At 37.4% G+C, this 24050-nt stretch overlaps 1 protein-coding gene across 1 annotated transcript in view; it reads left to right on the forward strand.

Moving 5' to 3' along the window:
• Positions 1-1787: 1787 nt before the first annotated feature.
• Usp14 (ubiquitin specific protease 14) overlaps positions 1788-24050 on the forward strand; it is a 156219-nt gene continuing 133956 nt past the window's right edge. The window contains exon 1 of the mRNA XM_090372138.1: positions 1788-1927. Coding sequence (XP_090228264.1) covers positions 1912-1927 — 16 coding nt within the window. The 5' untranslated portion in view covers positions 1788-1911. The remainder of the gene's footprint in view (positions 1928-24050) is intronic.

A 24050-nucleotide genomic window follows, 5' to 3' on the forward strand; every position in this document is an offset into this window, starting at 1 on the left:
GAGAACACCTCGATCGCCATATTATTATTATTAGCCTTATGGTGCAAGGCAGCCTGAGGCTTGTGCTGCACCAAGCAAGAAAAAAAAATTCTGAATTTCGCTGAGGGAGAGACAGAGAGAGGAAGGGAATCACCAAGAAAGAGCAGAATGATGATGGTATCCAGCTCAGGACTTTGGGTGTGCCAGGCCCATACTCACTAGATGTGGGCCCCTGTAGTTCGATTCCTTTCAGCGATGTTTGAGGGGTGCCAACCTCTCGCCAGATTAGCTGACGTCCAGAGTCTCTGCTGGGACTAAATCTACTCTCATCAGTAAAATGTACGTTAAGTAAAGATTTTGTGGTTGTAACCTTTAGAAATAGTGTTGGTTCTTAAGTTTGGCACACCAGTGAACAAAAATGCATCAGTGTATTGTGTTGGTAAATTACTTATATTCTCTTATAATCTGATTAGATAAAAAATCTGCCTCACAGAAGGAAATCGTGACCCTTATAGTTAAGACTAATTACTTCGCCACAATATAAAAATTCGCCCAAATATTCCTTCCGTCTTGACATGATTCGAAACTAGTGAACCCACTCGATCGAAATGCCTGGTGATAATCACTGTATTAACTCCGAAAACCAAATGGTGTACATGGATTGGTTGTCATAGCTAGAGAGGTGTGACCAGATCTAGAGTGTACACTGCCACATAATGGTTACTGCTATTATTAATAACTGCTACACTGTCGTCCACAAAGTGAAGTGGTAAAATTCTTTGATTGTTCTGTCCTTACCCGATGAGAAATTAATAATAATTTTTTGAATCTTAACATATAATTTCTCTGACCTCTCACAATTTCCCTTTTATACTCTTTTAAATATGGGGAAGTTTTATGGTTGTAGTATCGTTTTAAGCGCATCAACTACTTAGCCGTATTTCGCCGTACATAATATTAGCATTAGTAGAGGCATATTAGCATTAGTATTAGTAGAAGCATGTGATGCAAGAAAGCAAGCTTATACCGCATCAGCCAAAAAATAAAAAATAAAAAATAAAAAAAACCTCCTTCCCATTTCTCCCATCCATTTGCTCCAAAAGTTTGTGCAGTTCTTACTTGAATTAATTTACGCTTTCAACTTCCACAACAACCGATGAAAGTTTGGTCCCACAATCTTTTCCACAACCAGCTGACCAAAGTCAAATTTTCGCACATCTATTCTACAACTGTGTTTTCTCAACTTGAATTTATGCACTCAGTGCGCAATCTGAATATGAGAAAGAATCCCATCAGCATTAAGCTTACTCAAACCATTCATGGACTTAGATGTCGGTAAATTGTTTGTGTTCTGTAGTCGATTTATTATTATTAATAGCATATGCTGTTTGCTGGACGAAAAACTCGAGTTTCCGGGAGAAAAAACCTTTAACCCGGCTAACTCACTAAGTTGTGAAAAAAACCCATAAAAATTCCAACCTCATCGAACAATTCGAATTCATGTCTTTTCCCGGTGTCGGGGAGTCACCGATTCTACCAGCTGTGTTACCCATGAGGGCATGTTTTTCTGGATTTTCCCATATGGACGTTTTAGGTCTTTTATATGAAATATCTGTAAATATATCGAGATTGGAAACTTTTTTTTTTTTTTTTCGTTTTTTTCTGTGTATAACAAGATATTTCATAAAACTCTTGCGTATTGTATTATTTTTGAACAATCGTTGAAAATGGCTTTTCTTGGCGAACCCATGATAATGAACTTCCGCTTGATAAACAAGAATTGCCTTGCAGACAACCGGATGCCGGCAGCTTTTTTTTGTCGGTCATGTTTCTGTTTGTTAATTAGTAGTATGATAGTGGTTGGTGCCTATTTTTAAGCGGTTGATAAAGAAATTAATAAAATTAAATAAGCAGTACTGTATTAAAGTGATTATGCCGGTGTATAAAGGTAAGGAAACGATGTATGGGTGAGCGATAAATAGTTATTACGATAGGCGTGTCGAAATGTTTGCTTTGAAAATATCGCTTTCCCACGTCAGAATGATATCGAGCGAGCCAGTTGAGAATGATGCAGGCAAGGCTGAGAAGACTGCTTATAACTCAAGAAAATAAAATGAATGCGTTGAAATTCAAACATATAACTTCAGAAACAACGTATTTCTTCCTTTGCGCGATTTATGCGTATAATCGCTGTATCTTGGGGAAGAAGAAGGAAAAAAAAAATATATATATATATATATATATATATATATATACATCAACCAATTTTTCATTTCATAAGTCTGGCCTCAACAACCGTCAACCGATTATAATCGGTGTTGACACCAGATATATATACACGGTGTATACGCACTTTAAAAAATTTATATTTAATGAACAATATATACAAATGTAAATTTTTTTTTGATACTTTGAAGACAAAAAACATTTTTTTTTTACAACAATAAAACTTTAATTGTTCAAAATGCCCTCCATCAGCATTAATGCACGAGTGGCATCTATCTTCAACAGATCTACATACTGAAATGCACAAATCATGTGTTCTGCTTTTTGTTGAATTTTCACCCACAATTCCCCCATTGTGACTGTAAATCGGATTTTTAAAGTATCCCTAAACAAAAAAAATCTAAAGGGGTGAGATCTGCCGACCTTAGATGATATTCAAAAGCACTCCCTCGACGACCTAACCATCACGAAATTCATTGTCACGATAATTGCATACAGGTGTGTGCAATTATTAATGCCTTGATCATTCTAAAAACACTTGTATGGTTTAAACCTAGCTCTTGTGAACACCGTCTTGTCGATTTTCTTGGGGGTGCACAAGATTGCATTTCTTGCACCTTTAATGTTTTCATTATTTCTTGATGTCCTTTTCCTGCCACATGCTAAGCTATTGATATTCTGAATGATTCCATGCTCCTCAAATTTATCCCAAAAACGAGTAATTGTTAAACATGTGGGTGCTTTTGTTCCATATCGTGATTTCCAAGCATGCTGAACTTCATTGACATTTTATTATTTCCAGTACTATTTTATAATTGCCTTTCTTTTTTCAAAACTTAATTGGGTACTGGCCATTGTTTTAGAGGTATTTATAAAATAAAACAAAAATTACTGTAAAAAACCTGTTTTTAAGCTACAAAATGAGTTTAAGAAAATTAAATTGGTGCATATTGTTCATTAAATATAAATTTTTATATTTAATTACAAAATTATGTATACATAATTTTGTAACACCCTGTATATATATAAGGTAGAATTAATAAGTCTGTTAAAAAGTACGACAATGGATGTGTAATTACACAAAATGCCAAACTAACTAATAAGAGAAGGATAGCAGAAATTGGGGATGTTGTAGGCGTGAGAAAGAATGTGAACATCCTATATGATATAATGAATTAAGCAAAATTATAGGCTGAATTGAATAGCCAATTAGAGAGAAGGGAACTGTAAAGCAAAAGATGATTAAATTAATATAAGCAGTAATAGCTAGCATCAGATGTGGGTGGGAAATACTGGTTATAGTAGTAGTAGAGGCATGTAATTCAAGAAAGCAAGCTTATGTAGCATCAGCCAAAAAAAAAAAAAAAATTTTTTTTTTTTTAGCAAAAAATAATTTTGATATCATGTACTTGGATTTCAGGAAAGCTTTTGGTACTGTTTCACATGGAAGACTACTGTACATATTGGAGCAGTATAGCATTAAAGGCAAGTTGCTACAATGGAGAAAAGGATGGTTGAGTGGAAAAAGACAGAGAATGGTAATCAATGGACTAATGTTATTAGTGGAGTCCTCCATGGTTCAGTGTTGGGCCCATTGCTGTTTTCTATACAGTATTTGTCACTGATATTGATGAAGGTGTATCAGGGTTAATTTTGAAGTTTGCAGATGATACAAAGGTTGGCAGGGTTGTTAATGATAGTATGCTATTGCAACAGGATCTAGAAAATTTGGGCAGATGGGCTAAGAAGTGGCAACTGAAGTTTAATATTGATAAATGCAAAGTACTGCATATGGGTAGAAGTAACCCCAGAGAAATGTACCAACTGCGTGGTACTACACTCAGGGAGGTGGAGAATGAAAAAGACCTGGAGTAATTGTGCAGTCAGATATGAAGTTTTCTGAAAACAGTGCAGACAAACTGCCAGGGCAGGTCATGTGGTCCTGTCAGTGATATACAGGAATTTTGCTAGCAGGGATAAGGAGGTAATTATCCCTTTGTATAAAGCAATGGTCAGGCCACACCTTGAGTACTGTGTACAGGTGGAGGTATCATTTTAGGAGGGATGTAGAATTGCTAGAGTAAGTACAGAGAAGTTCAACAAGAACTTAAATCTTTCTTACCAAGAAATGCTTAAGTTTTGCAAATTGCAGTGTCTGGAGACTAGGCACCTGAAACATGATCTGATTGAGGTGTATAAGCCCTTGAATGGTTTGAGCAGGATCAGTGCCGATGGGATTCTCCCCCTTTTTCAGATTACGCACTTGAGGGGGCATAAACTCAAATTGAGGAGAGACAGTTGTAGAATAGATGTGCGGAAAATTGCCTTTATCCAGTGGGTAGTTGATTGCTGGAACAGACTTCCATTTGTGGAAGTTGTGGTTCAAGGAATAATTGAAGAAACTTTTGGAGCAAATGGATGGGTGAAATGGGAAGAGTTTTTTTTTTTGGCTGATTCTGAAGAAGCTTGCTTTTTTGCATCATATGCCTCTACTAATGCTAAACACAGATTATCATCCAGTGATGTGATATCACACCCAAAACTGTTGAAGATGAAAAGATAGTTTAATGTGAAGTTGTCTCAGTGGTATAATAAAGTTGCACCACTGAGACAACTGCACAGTGGTGTAATAAAGTTGCTAAGACAGTGCATAGAAGTAGAGACAATTGTCATATTAATTACAAAGTGGTTAGATCACTTTTTAAATACTGTGTTCAGGTTTGCAAGCTTCATTTCATGAAAAAAAAAGGCAAAGGGATCTTCTTACTGGAAGAGACTTCAGTTATATAAGCTAAGAAGTTTGGAAACTAAGGTCTTGTGTTGGGAGTAGGATCTGATTGAGAAGTTTGAGATGAAAGGGCTGAGAAAATTTAGTGATGGGAGCATATTTTCACTTTTCAGGATGATGCAAACAAGAGGATATAGATTTGAATTAAGAAAATTTGCCATAGAACAAGTTGTAGTAAATATCCAAACCTTGTAGAGGCAGGGAGCTTTTTTATATTTAAGGAAGGATGAGATAAATATATGGAATAGGAAGATAAAGTATAAAATTAGGAGACATTTTATTTATTTTTTACTTATTTATGGTTGTTTTATTGACAGCAAATGCTTCATAAGCTTTTCGTCATTCTCCATTTTGATACTAAAATATTAGCTAATTACATAAGTGAAAAGGGCTCACATCTGGTGAGTATGGGCTTGGTACAACCAGGATCTTGAGCTGGATATCATCATTCTTCTCTTTCTTGGTGATTCCCTTCTTCTTCTCTCTCTCTCTCTCTCTCTCTCTCTCTCTCTCTCTCTCTCTCAGAGTAACTCGGGAGTTTTTTTTTGGCTGGTGAGGCATAAGCCTCAGGCTTTCTTGCACCATATAGCTAATAATAATAATAATAATAAAAAACCTATTGTGGTCAATGTTATTAGCTGTATTAGAGAAGACATTACAGTATTTAAAATTTAGTATACATTGTTTGTGTGCTGATGTGAAAACCTGACACCAAGAAAGTATTCTCCATTCATTAGCATCAAAATTATATTGTTATACAGGTTTAGTTGTAAAACTATATGATATTTTTAAGTAGTCATCAACCCATTCACAAGCAGGTTCCCTGAATTTGAAAAATTGGCATTTCAGTTTCCAGTAGCAGTGAGCTCTCTGGAATGAGTGTTTCAGTAGAATTTGAACTTTTGAAAACTTTATTTATAAATGCTTTCAAATATTAATGTATTCTTATTTTGACTTTATGTCCAACATTAGAGCGTAATTATGATTAAAAGTCAAATCAGAATTTTAAAAAAGCATTTAAAAAATTTCAAAAACCATTACATAACTCGTTACTATTTTTATTTATTTATTTATTTTCTTCTACATCTATTTATGTAGAAGATATTTTACGTAATATCCTCTTCGGTTTTGTCGACTTCTGGCTCCAACTTCCAGAGAATTTCTTGAATTTCAGCTTTTGTAAACAACTGAGATTAACAAATGCAATTTTTTTTTAATTTTCAAATCTTTATTCATGCTGCCATCTGTTATAAATTGTCTATAATTAGATGGAAGCACAAATAAGAGATGGCTACATGTATGGCACCTCTGTAGCCATGTGGGCAGGAGCAGTAGTGCGTAGCACATGCTTCTTGATTAGACCGGGGTTCGAGCCCGTGCCCACCAAATACGGAGGATGCAGAAAGGTCAGAGAATGACCACCGCATATCCCTGGAGCAATATGGCTTTAGTTGCTAATGCTCCTAAAAACCAAATAACAAACAAACAGACAAGCTACATGTACTGGAAAAATTGCAAGACAGTTTGTGCATTGATAATGGACACATAGGGAATTTATCTTTGAAATGCAGATCTGTGTACATAATCATGAGAGGGTTAATGAACAGTAATATTTAGAAAAAGAAACTTTATGTCAGTATTCAATTAGAAACATAAAAAAAATAATGTCATACTGAGACAAAAAATAACTATGTAATCACACTTCATGCTAGGGCTCACAATACCGGTCAAAATCTTAATACTGGTATTTCGGTATTTTTAATTTATGAAACTGGGATACCAGTATTAAAGCAATATTCCAAAAAAAAAAAACTATTTTCTCCATAAATTTTGATGACAACTAGGTGCAATAAAGTAAGGAAAAAACAAGAAATTACTTGAATTCATGTTTTAAATCAAACTTTTATTACAATAATAAATATTCTTACAAAGAATTATTAAACATACAGTTATTCTAAAAACCAAAAAAATATATTGATACTGCAAATTTAGTTATGTTTAAGCATCCACACTACCTGTCCAAGAAAAGTGAGCTCTTAAGAAACATAAGCAATCAATAGTATAATCGTTTAAAATGGATCTAATTTTGGTACGTATTTAATTAGCAGAAGAAAACTCCCTTTTGGATGCTATGCTGATGGTGCTATTGTACTGAGATAGTCGTAGACAGGTTGCAGGTTTAACCCCCTTATTCCCTCATCTTCAAAAAATCTTATTTCCTTTTTATCACAAATAAAAAAATATTTCCTTTTTGACTCTTTATGGCACTATATCCATATTAACGAAAGAAAGGGGATTGACATGCAAGTTTGGCAAGGAAACCAGATCTGAGTTGTGGGTGGGGGGATTATTTATTTATTAATTTTTATTTTTATTTCCCTGTACCTTAGTATTGCTGTATGAAAATAATAACAATTGAAATTGTTATTATTTTCGTACAACAGCTCCTCTCATGCACTAAGGCCCAAGAGCTACCTGAATGCATTAAAATATCAGAATTTCCAGGAGTTGAGGGATTTTCTCAATATATATATATATTATATTATAGTATATATATTATCCTTTGTGCAGATTCCTTCCACAGAGTGCGGTGAAGTCTTTCTTCCTGGTTGAACTCTGCCTTATATCTCTTCAAGTACTCTCTTATTTTCGGGAACAGTTCTCCATTAATATTGAAAGAAATTACCATAGCAATAGTAGAAGTCAGGGTGCTATCTGACCGGCTTGTTTCTCAGCTTCCAGATTAACTTCTAGCACAGGAACATGCCTGGTGGAACTCTTCATTATATAGCAGAACTCTCCCAGAACTGAAACCAGAACTACCACTGCAAGTCTGCAACCCCTTCGAACAGCAATCACAACCCCCTTTTTTGGCGTGGAAACCTTATTTATTTCTATCTCATTTACTTATCTCCACCTGTCTGATTTAAACCTGACCCAATCACAGTGTTATTCTTTAAACTTGCTCTTCTGTTGTGTGGAAAAAACAAATGTTTTTCCCCCACAACAGAACTCTTTCATCTTTTACCTCTAAATCACCTTCTGATAATACTTTTGAACTGCTCCATACCGACACACTTTCCCAGAATGCACTAAGCATCCTCAAGTAGCAGCATAATAGAGGGATTAAACTATTGTTCTGAAGTTTTTAATTTTAATCCTTCTGCACCTGCCATACAATTGTTTACCATATTCCTCAAGTTCCCTACCAGGTCTCCTCTGACTAATGGAAATATTTCCGTAATGACATTTTCTTTATTCCTTAAGTGCTTTACTTTCACACACACATGCTATACTTATTAAGAAAAATATATTTGTAACACTTTGTCTTATGGTTTCATGACGTTTTCAGGTTTCCATTACATTTGTATTGTGTATAACAATCCCTTAGTTAGAAATTCAGTAATATGTATTAATGATTTGTTGTTGCCAATTTTATAAATCATTAATAGTTAATAGAATAAATCATTAATAGTTAATTTTTTTAAAATTAGTACTGAAAAACTGGTATTTTTGTATCAATACCAGTATTTGAATTCCTGAAAAAAATTACCACAATCCCGGAATCTCCTTATTGTAAGCCCTACTTCATGCAAAATATTTATTTTCGTGGACATAACTAGCAAAATCTTTCTTTTTTTTTTTTTTTTTCTTTTTTTTTGGGAGGTGGGTGTGGAGATGAGGAACATACTGTAGCTCATTATTATTAATAAACTTGCTTTCTTTATGTAAAAAATTATAATTTTAGGTTTTCTGATGCAAAGCCAGTAGTTGGTTAGGAGGGAGATGATCAATAAAGATAACTTTCTGTTGCCCTTCCTAGGCCATGGTTTTGTATCCGGGAAGGATACAAATTTTTTTTTATCCAAAAAACATGTATTTTTAATATTTTTTATATATTTTTATTATTTTTTATATATACAGGGTGTCCCAGGAGGTGAAAGTATAGGTGATTTTAAGCAAAAAAGTTCATATAAACATGTGCCTTAACCCGAATGGTTTCCGAGACAGAGCTACTTTAATGTACATTTGTTTTGAAATTGGCATGCAATATTTTCCTTCCCTCCCATCAGATTGCGCTATTTGATTGTCAGTTGCTAGTTATCAGTTGATTGTTGTGACTGTAGAAGTGAATCAGACTGCGAGTGAATCAGTGAGTAAGGTCAGTTGTCAGTTCTAATTGTAGAAGTGTTTGCTAAAAATCTAAAAATGCCGCACATTTTTACAAATGCCAAATATGCAGATATGCTGTATGTTTGCGACTTCTGCGATGGTAGTGCCCCTGCTGCGGTTGAAGAATACTGTCGGCACTTTCCTACACATTGAATTCCGGATCATAGAGTGTTTTCCAAAGTTTAACACATTGCGTGAAAGTGGTATGCTTCCCCGTGCTTATGTTTCATCTGAGCGAGGACGTCAAGAAAATGTGCAGGAATGGGAACACATTCTGAACGTGGTTCAGCGTGGACCTACAATTAGCACGTGAAGACTTTCTGCACATCTCAATGTTTTACGAACATGTGTATGGCGAACACTACATGAAGAGAGCTTGTACCCATTTCACCCATAGCGTGTGCAAAATCTTCATATAGGGGACAGTGTCACGCATCTTGAATTTTGTCTAATTGTAGAAGTGTTTGCTAAAAATGCCATTTGTGAAGTGCTTCCATCAATACTATTTATTGATGAAGCCACGTTTACCTGGAATGGAATCAACAACACATGTAACACTCATCGATGGTCGCACGAGAATCCACATGGTACAGTGGAAACGAATTTCCAAGTTCGTTTCTCAATCAGTGTGTGGTGCGGTATGATCGATAACCTGTTGATAGGTTCCGTTATTTTAGAACATCGAATGACAGTACACAATTACCTTCAATTTTTGCAAAATACATTAGGTGAACAACTAGAGGATGTTCCTTTGGCCACACAGTGTGTTATGTGCTTTCAGCATGACAGGGGTCCCCTCCCATTCTACCAGACGTGTGAAGCAACATCTGGACTGAAATTTCCCTAATCAGTGGAGTGGTCGTGGTGGTGCCATTAACTGACCACAAAGATCTCCAGACCTAACCCCATTAGATTTTTGTTTATGGGGCTGGATGAAGAGTGAAGTGTACAGAAGAAAGGTGGATACAAGAGATGATCTGCTAGCTCACATAATGGATGCCATTGCCCATATAAAGGAACATGAAGATACACTTAGACAAGCAACACGCCATGTTCTCATGAGAGTAGAAAAGTGCATCCAACCCCATAAACAAAAATCTAATGGGGTTAGGTCTGGAGATCTTGGTGAATATTTATTTTTCAAGTGACAAACTGGGAACAGTTTGTCACTTGAAAAATAAATATTCAAATGCCTCTATCTCGGAAACCATTCAGGATGGGGCACATGTTTATATGAACCTTTTTTTTGCTTAAAATTACCTATCCTTTCACCTCCTGGAATATTGACCTTTCCTCCTGGGACACCCTGTATATATGTATACAGGGTGTTTCAAAAGTGGTCAATAATTTAAAGGTGAAAAGTACAAACTAAAATAAGTAAAAAAAGTCCCAGTGAACGTCGTGCTGCAAATGAACTGTTTTTGAGATATTGCACATTTCTAGTTGGGATCCACCACTGACTTGTTTGTTTAGGTTAGGTTATGCTCATTCTCCCTGTTTCCCCTCTCTCAATGTTCTGAGATGTAGCAGGCATACTAGTACTCATCAAAGAATAGTCAACATGGAAAGAGGTTACAGCAACGAAGAGTATGCGGACATGCACTTCATGTATGGTAAAGCCAAGGGCAGTACATGCGAGGCTGCACATTTGTACCAAGAAGCATTTCTCTGCTAAAAGCAGCCCAACAGGTGCACATTCATCAGGGTACATCAGTGCCTTAGAGAATATGGGTGCTTCGCACATGGAGTACAAGCAGGTAAGCCCAGAAGCATAAAAACTGATGTTGAAGAAAGGTGTTACAAAGAACATCCTGTAACATGTAACATCTGTAAAATCCTGTGGTGTTGAAACTAAAAATTAAAAATGTATTATCTTATGTTTAATAAAACCACTCTTAGCAAAGGATTCACAGCTTTTTGCTAAACTAGTGCTTCCATAGTCAGTGGCGGATCTTAACAGAAAATGTGCATTATCTCGAAAATGGTTCATTTGCGGCCTGATGTTCACTGGGACTTTTTTGTTTATTTTAGTTTGTACTTTTTACCTTTAAATTATTGACCATCATTTTTGAAACACCCTCTGTAACTGGAGTGGTCAGGAGAGGGAGTGCAATAGCACACCCTCTTTGAATAGAACAGGGTTCAAACCTCTTAGTGCTAAATGCAGTTGATCTGCTAACCACCATGGCAGATTATGGTCAATTTCCCTCAACATGACTTGTTAAGGAGTCCCCCATCCTGCAGTGGATTGACAATGGCTGCAGATTTATTTTATATATATATATATATAATATATATTTATTTCCCCTAACTTCCTTAAGGCAGGTTTTGCTCATTTTCAACTGATAGCTTCTTGGAAAATGAACACTATTATTTAGTAAGCCTAAAAAGAATTTTTTTACAGCTAGACGTCTCTAATGAAAAAATCATTAATGATGCAAATGGTGGGGGGCTTTTATCAAACCAGGAATACTGCAATTTTTACATTTTTTTTTTTTTAATTCTCACAACATTCATATAAATTTTTTTGTGATGGTTAATGTAATACATCCAGCACTTGCAGAGGTTAAGCTGCAGTATCCGAGAACTCAACAGTTATAGTATTAGTAGTAGCAAATGATGCAAGAAAACAGGCTAATACAGCATCAAAAAAAAAGAGAAAAAAAAAAAAAACCACCAATGCTTCTCACATCACTTGCTCATCCCCTCTAATAGTTTAACTAGTTCTTCCATGAATTTATTCAAACTACCCACTTCCACAACAGTTGAAAGTTTGTTCCAGTGATCACCTACTCACTGGCTGAAGACAAATTTCCACATCTATTCTACAACCATCTTTCCTCAATTTGAATTTATGCCCCTCGTATCGTCTGAACAAGAGGAATGATTCTATCAGCACTGATCTTACTCAATGCATTCAAAGCTTTAAAAACCTTTAAAAGTCAGATCATCTCATAGGTGCCTAGTTTCCAGGCACTGCACTTTGCAGAATTGAAGCCTTTCTTGGTAAGAGCAGCCTTTTGTTCCTTCTCACTAATCTCATTACCCTCCTTTGCACTCATGTCAAAAGATCCACATTTTTATTTTTTAAATAAGACATCCAGACCAGAATGCGTACTGAAGATGTATCCCAACCATTGCCTTTATTAGCATTAGCAAAGGCACATGATGCAAGAAAGCAAGCTTATATAGCATCAGCCAAAAAAAAAAAAAAACCCCTTTCTCATTTTACCCATCCACTCGCTCCAGATGTTTGTCTAGTTCTGCCTTGGATCTATTTAAGCTATCAACTTCTACAATGACAGATGGAAGTTTGTTCCAGCAATCAACCACCCGCTGGCTAAAGGCAAACTTTCACACATCTATCCTGCAACCGTCTTTCCTCAACTTGAATTTACGCCCTCTCGGGTGATTATTCTGAGCAAGAGGAAGAATCCCATCAGCATTGAGCATGCTCAAACCATTCAAGGCTTTATATACCTCAATCAGATCACCTCGCAGGTACCTAGTCTCCAGACACTGTAATTTGCAAAATTTAAGCCTTTTTTTGTAAGAGAAACCCTTTGTTCCATTCACTAATCTTGTTGCCCTTTTCTGTACTCGTTCCAACAGCTCTACATCCTTCTTAAAATGAGGTCTCCAGACCTGTATACAGTACTCAAGATGTGGCCTGACCGTTGTCATATACAAGGGGATAATCACCTCCTCATCGCTGCTAGAAAAATTCCTGTATATCATTGACAAGACACCATGAGCTACTCTTGCAGACCATCTGCACTGCTAAGAAAATTTCATATCTGCCTGCACAATTACCCCCAGGTCCTTTTCATTCTCTACCACTATCAGCATAGTACTCTGGAGTTACTGCTACCCATATGCAGCACTTTACATTTGTCAATGTTAAACTTCAGTTGCCACATCTCAGCCCATCTGCTCAACTTTTCTAAATCCCATTGTAGAAGCGTACTGTCATTAATGCATTAAAAACCCTGCCGACCTTCGTATTGTCTGCAAACTTAGACATTAACCATGATATACCATCATCAATATCATTAATAAATACAGAAAACAACAATGGACCCAACACTGAACCCTGGGGAATTTGTGCAGCACTCTTACATATGCAACAGTATCAAAAGCCTTTCTAAGGTCCAAATATACGATATCAAAATTATTCTTTGCATCCAGTTCCTTTGTGACCACATCATGGTATCCAATCAAATTGGTTAGACAAGACTCCCCCTTAACAAACCCATGCTGTGTCCAAGTTGGTACTGAAGTCTTTTCTAGATGATGCTGCAGTGCTTCTTTAACCAGTGCCTCCATTAATTTCCCTGGAACAAAAGTTAAACTAACAGGTCTGTAATTACTCATGTCACCCTTTGATCCTCCTTTGTGAATTGGGGTCACATTTGCACATCTCCAGTCCATGGGCACCTCCCCTGAGTCCAAGTAAGCTCTCATAATTTTGGCTAAAGGTTTGCTTACTTCCTTTGCTGCCTCCTTTAATATAACTGGATAGATCACATTCACCCCAGGTGCCTTTCTTATGTTTATCTTCAACAATTGCTCCTCCACTTTTTCCTCTCAGTTATTACAAAATCATCTAGCTCACTGCTAGAGTTTATTTCATCTCTGGCATTCCCCTCCCTGAATAACTCCTCATGTGTGAATGTAGATACAAAATACTCATTTAGTTTGTTAGCTACCTGAACAGGATCATCAACAATTTTTTGTTTGTTTGTTTGTTTGTTATTTGGTTTTTAGGAGCATTAGCAACTAAGGCCATATTGCTCCGGGATATGTGGTGGTCATTCCCTGACCTTTCCGCATCCTCCATATTTGGTGGTGACGGGCTCGAACCCCGGTCTAATCAAGAAGCGTGTGCTACGCGCTGCTGCTCCTTCCCACCTGGCTACGGAGGCGCCTAGTCAACAATTTAACCATCGATATCATATCAAGTGGATCAATCTGATTCATCTCCTTCCTTCTAGATAAGTAAAGAACTCTTTACTGTTTTTCTTTGCATCTTTTGCCAGAGATTTCTCATAATCTGCCTTTGCCTGCTTAACCTCCTTTGTGGCTTAATTACAGACCAGCTTATATCTATCATAGGCTTCCGTGTCACCTGTTAATTTATATGTATCCCATATATTTTTTTTTCTCTGCCACATGTCTCATTAGTTCATCTGACATCCATTTAGGCCTAAACATTGAACAATATTTCTTAGTTGGTATGAAAAGCCTAATAGCTTCCAAGATTAATTCTTTGAATACTTCCCATTTTGAATTTTCCGTTGGTAACATCATCAATTGGTCCCATTGTGTAGAATTTAAATACTGTCTCAGACACTGTAGTTGCCTTTATGAAAGTAAAACCTTTCTCTTTACCTGAGAGGTAACTACCTGATGGTAGTTACCTCTTTGAGTAAATCCCACTTCAGCACACTGTGATCACTGCCACCTAGTGGTTGCTTTATCTGCAGTTTTATAATGCATGAAGAATCACTACTGATAATCAGATCAAGAGTATTACTCCCTCTAGTTGCCTCCTGAACATGCTGCTGTAGAAAACAATTATCCAATAAATCCACAAAAGCCTTGCTAGTGTTTGAGTGACCAACCCACAAATTCCAGTCAATATCTGGGAAATTAAAATCCCTCATTATAAGACACTGATTTACAGGCTCCTCTTTATTTTTCTGTACAGTTGTTTATTATACTCAGAGTCATTAGGAGTCATAACACACTCCTACTCTCAATTTTTCTTTCCCAGTGCTTATGTCAGGCCACACCTACAGTAGTGTACAGGTCTGGAGGCCTCATTTTAGGAAGGATGTAGAGCTGCTGGAAAGAGTACAGAAAAGGCCAACAAGATTAGTTAATGGAACAAAGGGTTGCTCTTATGAAGAAAGGCTTAAGTTCTGCAAATTACAATGCCCAGAGAGTAGGCACCTGCGAGGTGATCTGATTAAGGTGTATAAGACCTTGAATTGGTTGAGCAAGCTAAATGCTGATGGGGTTCTTCCTCTTGCTCAGATTAAGAACTGAGGGGGCACAGATTTAAATTTGCCTTTAGCCAGCGGGTAGTTGATTGGTGGAACAGACTTCCATCTTTTGTTGTGGAAGTTTGGGGAAGAATGTTTGTTGTGGAAGAATGTTTGCTGATGCTATCGAAGCAGTGCGGGTGGGTCGGAAAACTGCTAGATTGGGGGGGATATAAGAACTAATAGATTAACAGTAGCCACTGGCAGCGGTGAAAGGGATTCTTGCACTGCTTCTATTGGAATGAGCCACAGCCTGGAAAATAAGATGCAGGATATTTCAGAGACTGCTGGGAATCATTGGGGTACAAGTAAACACATGGGTTGTGTTAGGGTAGCTAAGAAAAAGAACAGGTGCATGTATACTTGCGTGTACACCAATGCTAGGAGTTTAGTAAATAAATTTGATGAATTTGAGGTATTGCTCAAAACATCAAAGGCAGATATTGTGGGGATTTCAGAGATGTGGTATCACACAGACATAAGGAATGCAGAACTGGAATTAGGGGAGTACAATGTCTACACAAAGGATAGACAGGATAGGAAGGGAGGAAGGGTTATGCTATTAGTTAAAAATCACATAAAATCCAAGGAAGTGAAGCCAGCCGACATCGCTGGACAGTGCAGTGTCGAGTCAGTTTGGTGTGACATAAGCATTGGGAGATCAAAATTGAGAGTAGGAGTGTGCTATAGGCCTAATGACTCTGATGAGTATAATAAGAAACTGTTTGGAGAAATAGAGTGGGCCAGTAAATCAGAGTCTTATAATGGGGGATTTTAATATCCCAGATATTGACTGGAATTTGGGGGCTGGTCACTCACACGCTAGCAAGGCTTTTGTGGATTTATTGGATGATTGCTTTCTACATCAGCATGTTCGGGAGGCAACTAGAGGGAGTAATACTCTTGATTTGATTATCAGTAGTGATTCTTCATGCATTAAGAATCTGCAGATAAATGAACCACTAGGTGGCAGTGATCACAGTGTTCTGAAGTGGGAGTTACTCAAAGAGGTAACTACCATTAGGGGTAAAGGGAAGGGGTATTGCTTTCGTAAAGGCGACTACAATGGACTGAGACAGTATTTAAATTCTATACAGTGGGATCAACTGATGATATTGCCAACAGCAAATTCAAAATGGGAAGCATTCAAAGAACTTATCTTGGAAGCTACTAGGCTTTACATACCAACTAAGAAATATTGTTCAAGGTTTAGGCCTAAATGGATGTCAGATGAACTAATGAGGCATATGGCAGAGAAGAAAAATGCATGGGATACATACAAATTAACACGTGACACAGACGCCTATGATAGATACAAGTTGATCTGTAACCAAGTTACAAAGGAGGTTAGGCAGGCGAAGGCAGATTACGAGAGATCCTTGGCAAGGGATGCGAAGAAAAACAGCAAAGAGTTCTTTACTTATGTAAACTCTAGAAGGAAGGGGATGAATCAGGTTGGTCCACTTGATATCGATGGATCTACTGTTGATGACCCTGCTCAGATAGCTAACAAACTAAATGAATATTTTGCATCGACATTCACACATGAGGAGTTATTCAGCGAGGGGAATGCCAGAGGTGTATTCAACTCTAGCAGTAAGCTAGAGAATCTTGTAATAACTGAGAGTAAAGTGGAGGAGAAATTGTTGAAGATAAACACAAGAAAGGCACCTGGGGTGGATGGGATCTATCCAGTTATATTAAAGGAGGAAGCAAAGGAAGTAAGCAAACCCTTAGCCATAATTATGAGAGCTTCCTTAGATTCAGGGGTGGTACCCATAGACTGGAGATGTGCAAATGTGATCCCAATTCACAAAGGAGGATCAAAGGCTGACACAAGTAATTATAGACATGTGAGTTTAACTTCTCTTCCAGGAAAATTAATGGAGGCACTGGTTAAAGAAGCACTGCAGAATTATCTAGACCAGACTTCAGTTATAGCTCGGACACATAGCATGGTTTTGTTAAGGGGAAGTCTTGCTTGACCAGTTTGATTGGATACTATGATGCAATCACAAAGGCGCCTCCGTAGCCAGGTGGGAAGGAGCAGCAGTGCGTAGCACACGCTTCTTGATTAGACCGGGGTTCCAGCCTGTCACCACCAAATACGGAGGATGTGGAAAGGTCACGGAATAACCACCGCATATCCCGGAGCAATATGGCCTTAATTGCTAATGCTCCTAAAAACCTTATCAAAACACAATAAATTATCGTAATAAAATACATAAGTATTTTATTACGACTATTACGTAATAAAATATTGCTAATGCTTTTGCTTCTATCGTGAGCAGACTTGTTTTTTGTTTGATTTTCTATCCAAACAGATGACAGCCGTTCCATCTCTTCCAATTCTTTGTGTCTTGATCTAATGGATTTTAATTACACTTTGAGTTGTTCCTGCTATGAAAGTTGTTTTTATGCATCTTTATAATTCTCGGCGTTGCCTCATTTAGGGCTGTAGCACGTGTAATATCACATGGTCTTTCATTTTGCTCAAAGCGTTTCACAATGGATCATCTAGACAAGACTTCAGTTATAGCTAGGACACAGCATGGTTTTGTTAAGGGGAAGTCTTGCCTAACCAATTTGATTGGATACTATGATGCAGTCACAAAAGAACTGTATGCAGGGAATAACTTTGATATTATATACTTGGATCTTAGAAAGGCTTTTGATACTGTTGCACATGGAAGACTGCTGCACAAATTGGAGCAGTGTGGCATTGGAGGCAAATTGCTGCTATGGATAAAGGGGTGGTTGAGGGGGAGAAGACAGAGAGTGGTAATCAATGGACACTGCTCATCGTGGTCTGATGTTATTAGTGGAGTCCCTCAGGGTTCAGTATTGGGTCCTTTATTATTTTCTGTATTTATAAATGATATTGATGATGGTATATCAGGCTTAATGTCCAAGTTTGCAGACGATACGAAGGTTGGCAGGGTTGTCAAGGACACTACTGACACTATGCTGCTGCAACAGGATTTGGAAAGGTTGAGCAAATGGGCTTCGAGGTGGCAAATGAAGTTTAACATTGACAAATGTAAAGTACTACATATGGGAAACAGCAACCCCAGAGCAACGTATCAACTCTGTGATACTACACTGACAGTGGTAGAGAATGAAAGGGACCTGGGGGTGGTTGTGCAGGCAGATATGAAGTTCTCTGAGCAGTGCAGACGGGCTGCAAGAGTAGCTGATGGTGTATTGTCAATGATATATAGGAATGTTTCTAGCAGGGATAAGGAGGTGATTATTCCCTTGTATAAGGCAATGGTCAGGCCACACCTAGAGTACTGTATACAGGCCTGGAGGCCTCATTTCAAGAAGGATGTAGAGCTGCTGGAATGAGTACAGAGAAGGAGGCAACAAGATTAGTGAATGGACAAAGGGGTGCTCTTACGAAGAAAGGCTTAAGTTTTGCGAATTACAGTGTCTGGAAACTAGGCACCAGCGAGGTGATCTGATAGAGGTGTACAAAGCCTTGAATGGTTTGAGCATGCTCAATGCTGATGGGATTCTTCCTCTTGCTCAGAATAATCAGCTGAGAGGGCATAAATTCAAATTGAGGAAAGACAGATGTAGGATAGATGTGCGCAAATTTGCCTTTAGCCAGCGGGTGGTTGGTAGGTGGAACAGACTTCCATCCCTTTTCGTGAAGTTGATAGCCTAAATCAGTTTAAGGCTCAGCTGGACAGGTATTTCGAACGAACAGAGGGGTGAAGTGGAAGTGGTTATTTTTTATTTATTTATGTTACTTTTTTTTTTTTTTTTTTTTTTGGCTGATGCTGCATAAGCTTGCTTTCTTGTATATGCCTCTGCTAATGTCACATCAAACTGACTTGACACTGCACTGTCCAGCCATGTCGAACTGGCTGTACTTGCTTGGATAACATCTCCTCCTTTCCTGTCCTGTCTATCCTTCCTGTACACATTGTACTCCAGTTCTGTATTCCTTATATCTGTGTGACACCACGTCTGATATCCCAACATTATCTGCCTTTGATATTTTGACCAACACCTCAAATTCATCAAATTTATATACCAAACTCCTAGCACTGGTATATAAGCAAGTATCTGCACCTGTTCTCACTCTTAGCCACCGTAACACAGCCCATGTATTTACTTGTTCCACAATGACTCCCAGCAGAGTCTGGAATTCCCTGAACCTTGTTTTCCAGGCTACTGCTCATGCCAATGGAAGCAGTGCAAGAATCACTTTCACCTGAATGCTGATGGTTGAAAATGGCAGAAGGTTATCAAATTGTAGCAGGATACTTAATGATTTTGTAATAACTGAGAGCACAGTGGAGAAGAAATTGTTGAAGTTAAACATAAGAAAAGCACCTGGGGTAGATGGAATCTATCCAGTTATATTAAAGGTGGCGGCAACGCAACTAAGCAAACCCTTAGCCATAATTATGAGAGCCTCCTTGGACTCAGGGGAGGTTCCCACGGACCGGAGATGTGCAAATGTATCCCCAATTCACAAAGGGGGATCGAAGGGTGACACGAGTAATTACAGACCAGTTAGTTTAACTTCTGTTCCAGGTAAAATAATCTAGTCACTGGTTAAAGATGCATTGCAGGATCATCTAGACAAGACTGCAGCAATAATTCAGACACAGCATGGGTTTGTTAAGGAAAAGTCTTGTATGACAAATTTGATAGGATATTATGATGTAGTTACAAAGGAACTGGATGCAAAAAATAATTTTGATATCATATATTTGGATTTCAGGAAAGCTTTTGATACTGTTGCGCATGGAAGACTATTGTACAAATTGGAGCAGAAAATGGTATTAAGGGTAAGTTGCTACAATGGATAAAAGGATGGTTAAGTGGGAGAAGACAGAGGGTGGTAATCAATGGGTGCTGCTCTTCTTGGACTAATGTTATTAGTGGAGTCCCACAGGGTTCGGTGTTAGGGCCACTGTTGTTTTGTATATTTGTCAATGATATTGATGACGGTATATCAGGGTTAATGTTGAAGTTTGCAGATGATACAAAGGTTGGCAGGGTTGTTAATGACAGTAATGGCAGTGTGCTACTGCAACAGGATCTAGATAATTTGGGCAGATGGGCTAAGAAGTGGCAACTGAAGTTTAACCTTGACAAAAGCAAAGTACTGCATATGGGTAGAAGCAACCCCAGAGAAACGTACCAACTGTGTGGTACTACACTTAAGGTGGTAGGAAATGAAAAAGACCTGGGAGTAATTGTGCAGGCAGATATGAAATTTTCTGAGCAATGCAGACAGGCTGCCAGGGCAGGTCATGGGGTTTTGTCAATGATATATATTGTCCCTCCGTATAAGGCAATGGTCAGGCCATGCCTTGAGTACTGCATACAGGTCTGGAGGCCTCATTTTAGGGAGGATGTAGATTTACTTGAGCGTGTACAGAGAAGGGCAACAAGATTGGTGAGGGGAATGAAGGGATCCTCTTATCAAGAGAGGCTTAAGTTCTGCGAATTGCAGTGGCTGGAGACTAGGCACCTGCACGGTGATCTGATTGAGGTGTATAAGGCCTTGAATGGATTTTGCACGCTGAATTCTGATGGGATCCTTCCACTTGTTCAGATTACGAACCTAAGGGGACATAAATTTAAATTAAGACAGATGTAGAATAGATGTGCGGAAATTTGCCTTTAGCCAGCGGGTGGTTAATTGCTGGAACAAACTTCCACATGTTGTTGTGGAAGTTGATAGGTTGAATAAATTTAAGGAGGAACTGGACAGGCATTTGGAGGGAATGGTGTGATTTTTTTTTTTTTTTGGCTGATGCTGCATAAGCTCATACACTTGCTTTCTTGCATCACATGCCACTACTACTACTACCTCTGCCAGTGGCTACTGTTAATCTATTAATCCATGTATTCTCCCAAGCTAGCAGTTTTCCGACCCGCCTAATACTTATATACACTTTTAACTTATACAAAGGGCTAATCACCTCCTTGTCCCTTCTGGCAAAATTCCTGTATAACATTAACAAAACTCCATGAGCTGACCTGGCAACTTGTCTGCACTACTCTAAGAACTTCATATCATACTGCACAATTACCCCTTGTTATTTTTCATTCTTCGTTACCCTTTGTGCGATACCACACAATCTGGGATTACTTCTACTTATATGCAGTACCTTGTATTTGTCAATGCAGGGTACTGCATATGAGTAGCAGTTGCCATTCAATTGTTGTTTCTCATCTGCCTAATTTTTCTAGCTCCTTTTGTAGTACCTGATTACTGTCATTGACCAACCTGCCAACTTTTGTATCATCTGCAAACTTTGATATTAAGCCTGTTATGTCTTCATCAGTATCATTAATAAATATAGAAAATAGTGGGCCCAGCACTGAACCCCAGGTTGAGTCTAAGATGACAATGGCCACCACTCTTCTTGGACATTAGTCCAAGAAGAGTGGTGGCCATTGATAGCTTCTCTTTATTTTCTCCTACTGAACCATCTATTTATCCATAGCAGTAACTGATGCTTAATGCTGCATGCAGTCTATATGCACTGCACTGCACTGCACTACACTACACCAGTCTTATGTGCAACAGTAGGCAATCTTAATACAATATTTCAAGCCATGAAAAGGTTAAGTAAACTGAACATTCAAGATATCATTATGCTTTCTTAGTTGTTTGTTGTTGTTGTTATTTGGTTTTTAGGAGCATTAGCAACTAAGGCCATATTGCTCCGGGATATGTGGTGGTCATTCCCTGACCTTTCCGCATCCTCCGTATTTGGTGGTCACGGGCTCGAACCCCGGTCTAATTAAGAAGCGTGTGCTACGCATTGCTGCTCCTGCCCACCTGGCTACGGAGGCGCCTTGCTTTCTTAGAGCACACACAAAGATAACATAGACTTCAATTAATAAAAGTTATTTTTAGTCAAAATTTATTTGACTATTGGTACAAAAACCCACGTTTAATCTTCTGAAACTGGAAGACGTGAAATTAAAGAGATTGAATAAATTTTATTTTATTACATTTTTGTATAAAGTATACTAAACTGGGCTATATATTCTGGTGTTGCTGAGTTCATATAATTGTATATTGAGTTGTGGCAACACTATATCAAGGTGTGATGTGTTGCAGTCATGTTTGATGAGCCTGAAATAAACAGAAGTGGTATGTTGTAGTTCAGACTTTCTCCAACAGATGATGGTACAGAGATTGTCCAGTAGGCTGACAGGTTGCAAGTAAAAACAAGCTTTATTAGTAGTATTAAGTGCCACGATTTTGCAATGGAGCAACAAACAGCTATTAAATTTTGCAACACAGATATGTGAAATGTTAAAAACTTAAGGCTTAAGGTTAAATTTGTCAGGTTTTGCAAATAGATTTGACTCATCTATTGCCACACCTCCTCTAAATACTGTAAATAAATAAGCTTTATTATTACATGATAATAACATCCTTCATATTCAGGAGTTTTCACCAATCATCAAAACAATAACTATCTGAAATATTTTTATATAATTAATAATAAGAATAGATCAAAACAAAAATTCTCTAATTTGGATACAAAATCTTTTGCAATAATTTTTCAGCTTCATACCTTCTAATCTAAATGACATTTAATGTTTCAAGTAGGGAAATGTGAAAGAATAGATTATTTTACAACACAGAATTTGGATGTTTTTCAGTTTTGTTTTAAAATCACTGAGATAATTGATGAATATAATACAGATCCATTTATGGATTTGTGATTTAATCCAATATTGTATTATATATCAAGTAGTTTATATATGCCGACCGGGCTAGCCAGGTGGGTAAAGTGCTTGCTTGACAACCCAAAGGTTGCGGGTTTGAATCCCACCTTGGGCTTGGATCAGAGTAAAATGTAAAAACTTTGGGGGGGTGCATTATGGCCACAGAAGCTGATGTACCAACAACTAACAAAAAAAAAAAAAAAAACAGTTCATATACGTGTGCAAAATGTTAAGGAAGATGCATGTTTTCTTCACAAAACATGAATTTGACATGTGCATTTTGTCTCAAACAAAACAAAATCTCTATTTGATCTGCTATCAAAAGTACTATATAAGAACAAAGGAGGCTTAGCAACTACCATATAATATTGCAAATTAAGAGGCTTTCTTCAATTCTGATTTCACAACTGGTCTAATAAAGCTTCTAAAATGGAAAACAAGTGTATTTATTGCTGTGCATGGTTTCCCACACCTGGCATCATCTTCAGTAATACCATGACCATTTTTGAAATGCTTGTATCATTCAAATATTCAAAAATATTTTTAATAAAGCCTTTTTGGACTAAATTCAAAAAACAGCAAGGGCTTAATTTTTCAGTACTCACCCAAAGGTGAGTACTGAAAAATTAAGCCCTTGCTATTTTTTGAATTTAGTCCAATAAAACAGTACTTTAAGACATACTATAACTTCTAAGTAAAGCTTTTTTGCTATATGCTTCAACAATCATGTCTACATTCTCTGAAGTTGATTTCCGGAAACAAAAAAAAAAAAAAAAAAAAAAAAAAAAACTATGAAATTACCATCAACAATCCCAATGATGGCAAGTAATAATACTGGAATATTACTGGCTGTTCTAATTGAACAGTATACTCAAATATAAACATATGCAACCATTGTGGTTTTTTTTTTTTTTTTTTTTTTGTATTTCTTTTCAAATAAAATCAGTTTATAATCTACATTCATTTTCAAAGTACACTAATTACATCTGTAGACCAAAATGTGGATGGGAAACAACTTTGCCACTGAGAAAAAAGCAGGTGATTATGCAAAATTTAAATTTAGAATTCATGAAATCTAAGGTGTAATACTCAGTCCAATTTTAACAAGAAATTCAAAAAAT

The sequence above is a fragment of the Mastigoproctus giganteus genome, chromosome 4, assembly GCF_048544385.1.
Source record: "Mastigoproctus giganteus isolate SK-2022 chromosome 4, ASM4854438v1, whole genome shotgun sequence".
In the NCBI taxonomy this organism is placed as follows: domain Eukaryota; kingdom Metazoa; phylum Arthropoda; class Arachnida; order Uropygi; family Thelyphonidae; genus Mastigoproctus; species Mastigoproctus giganteus.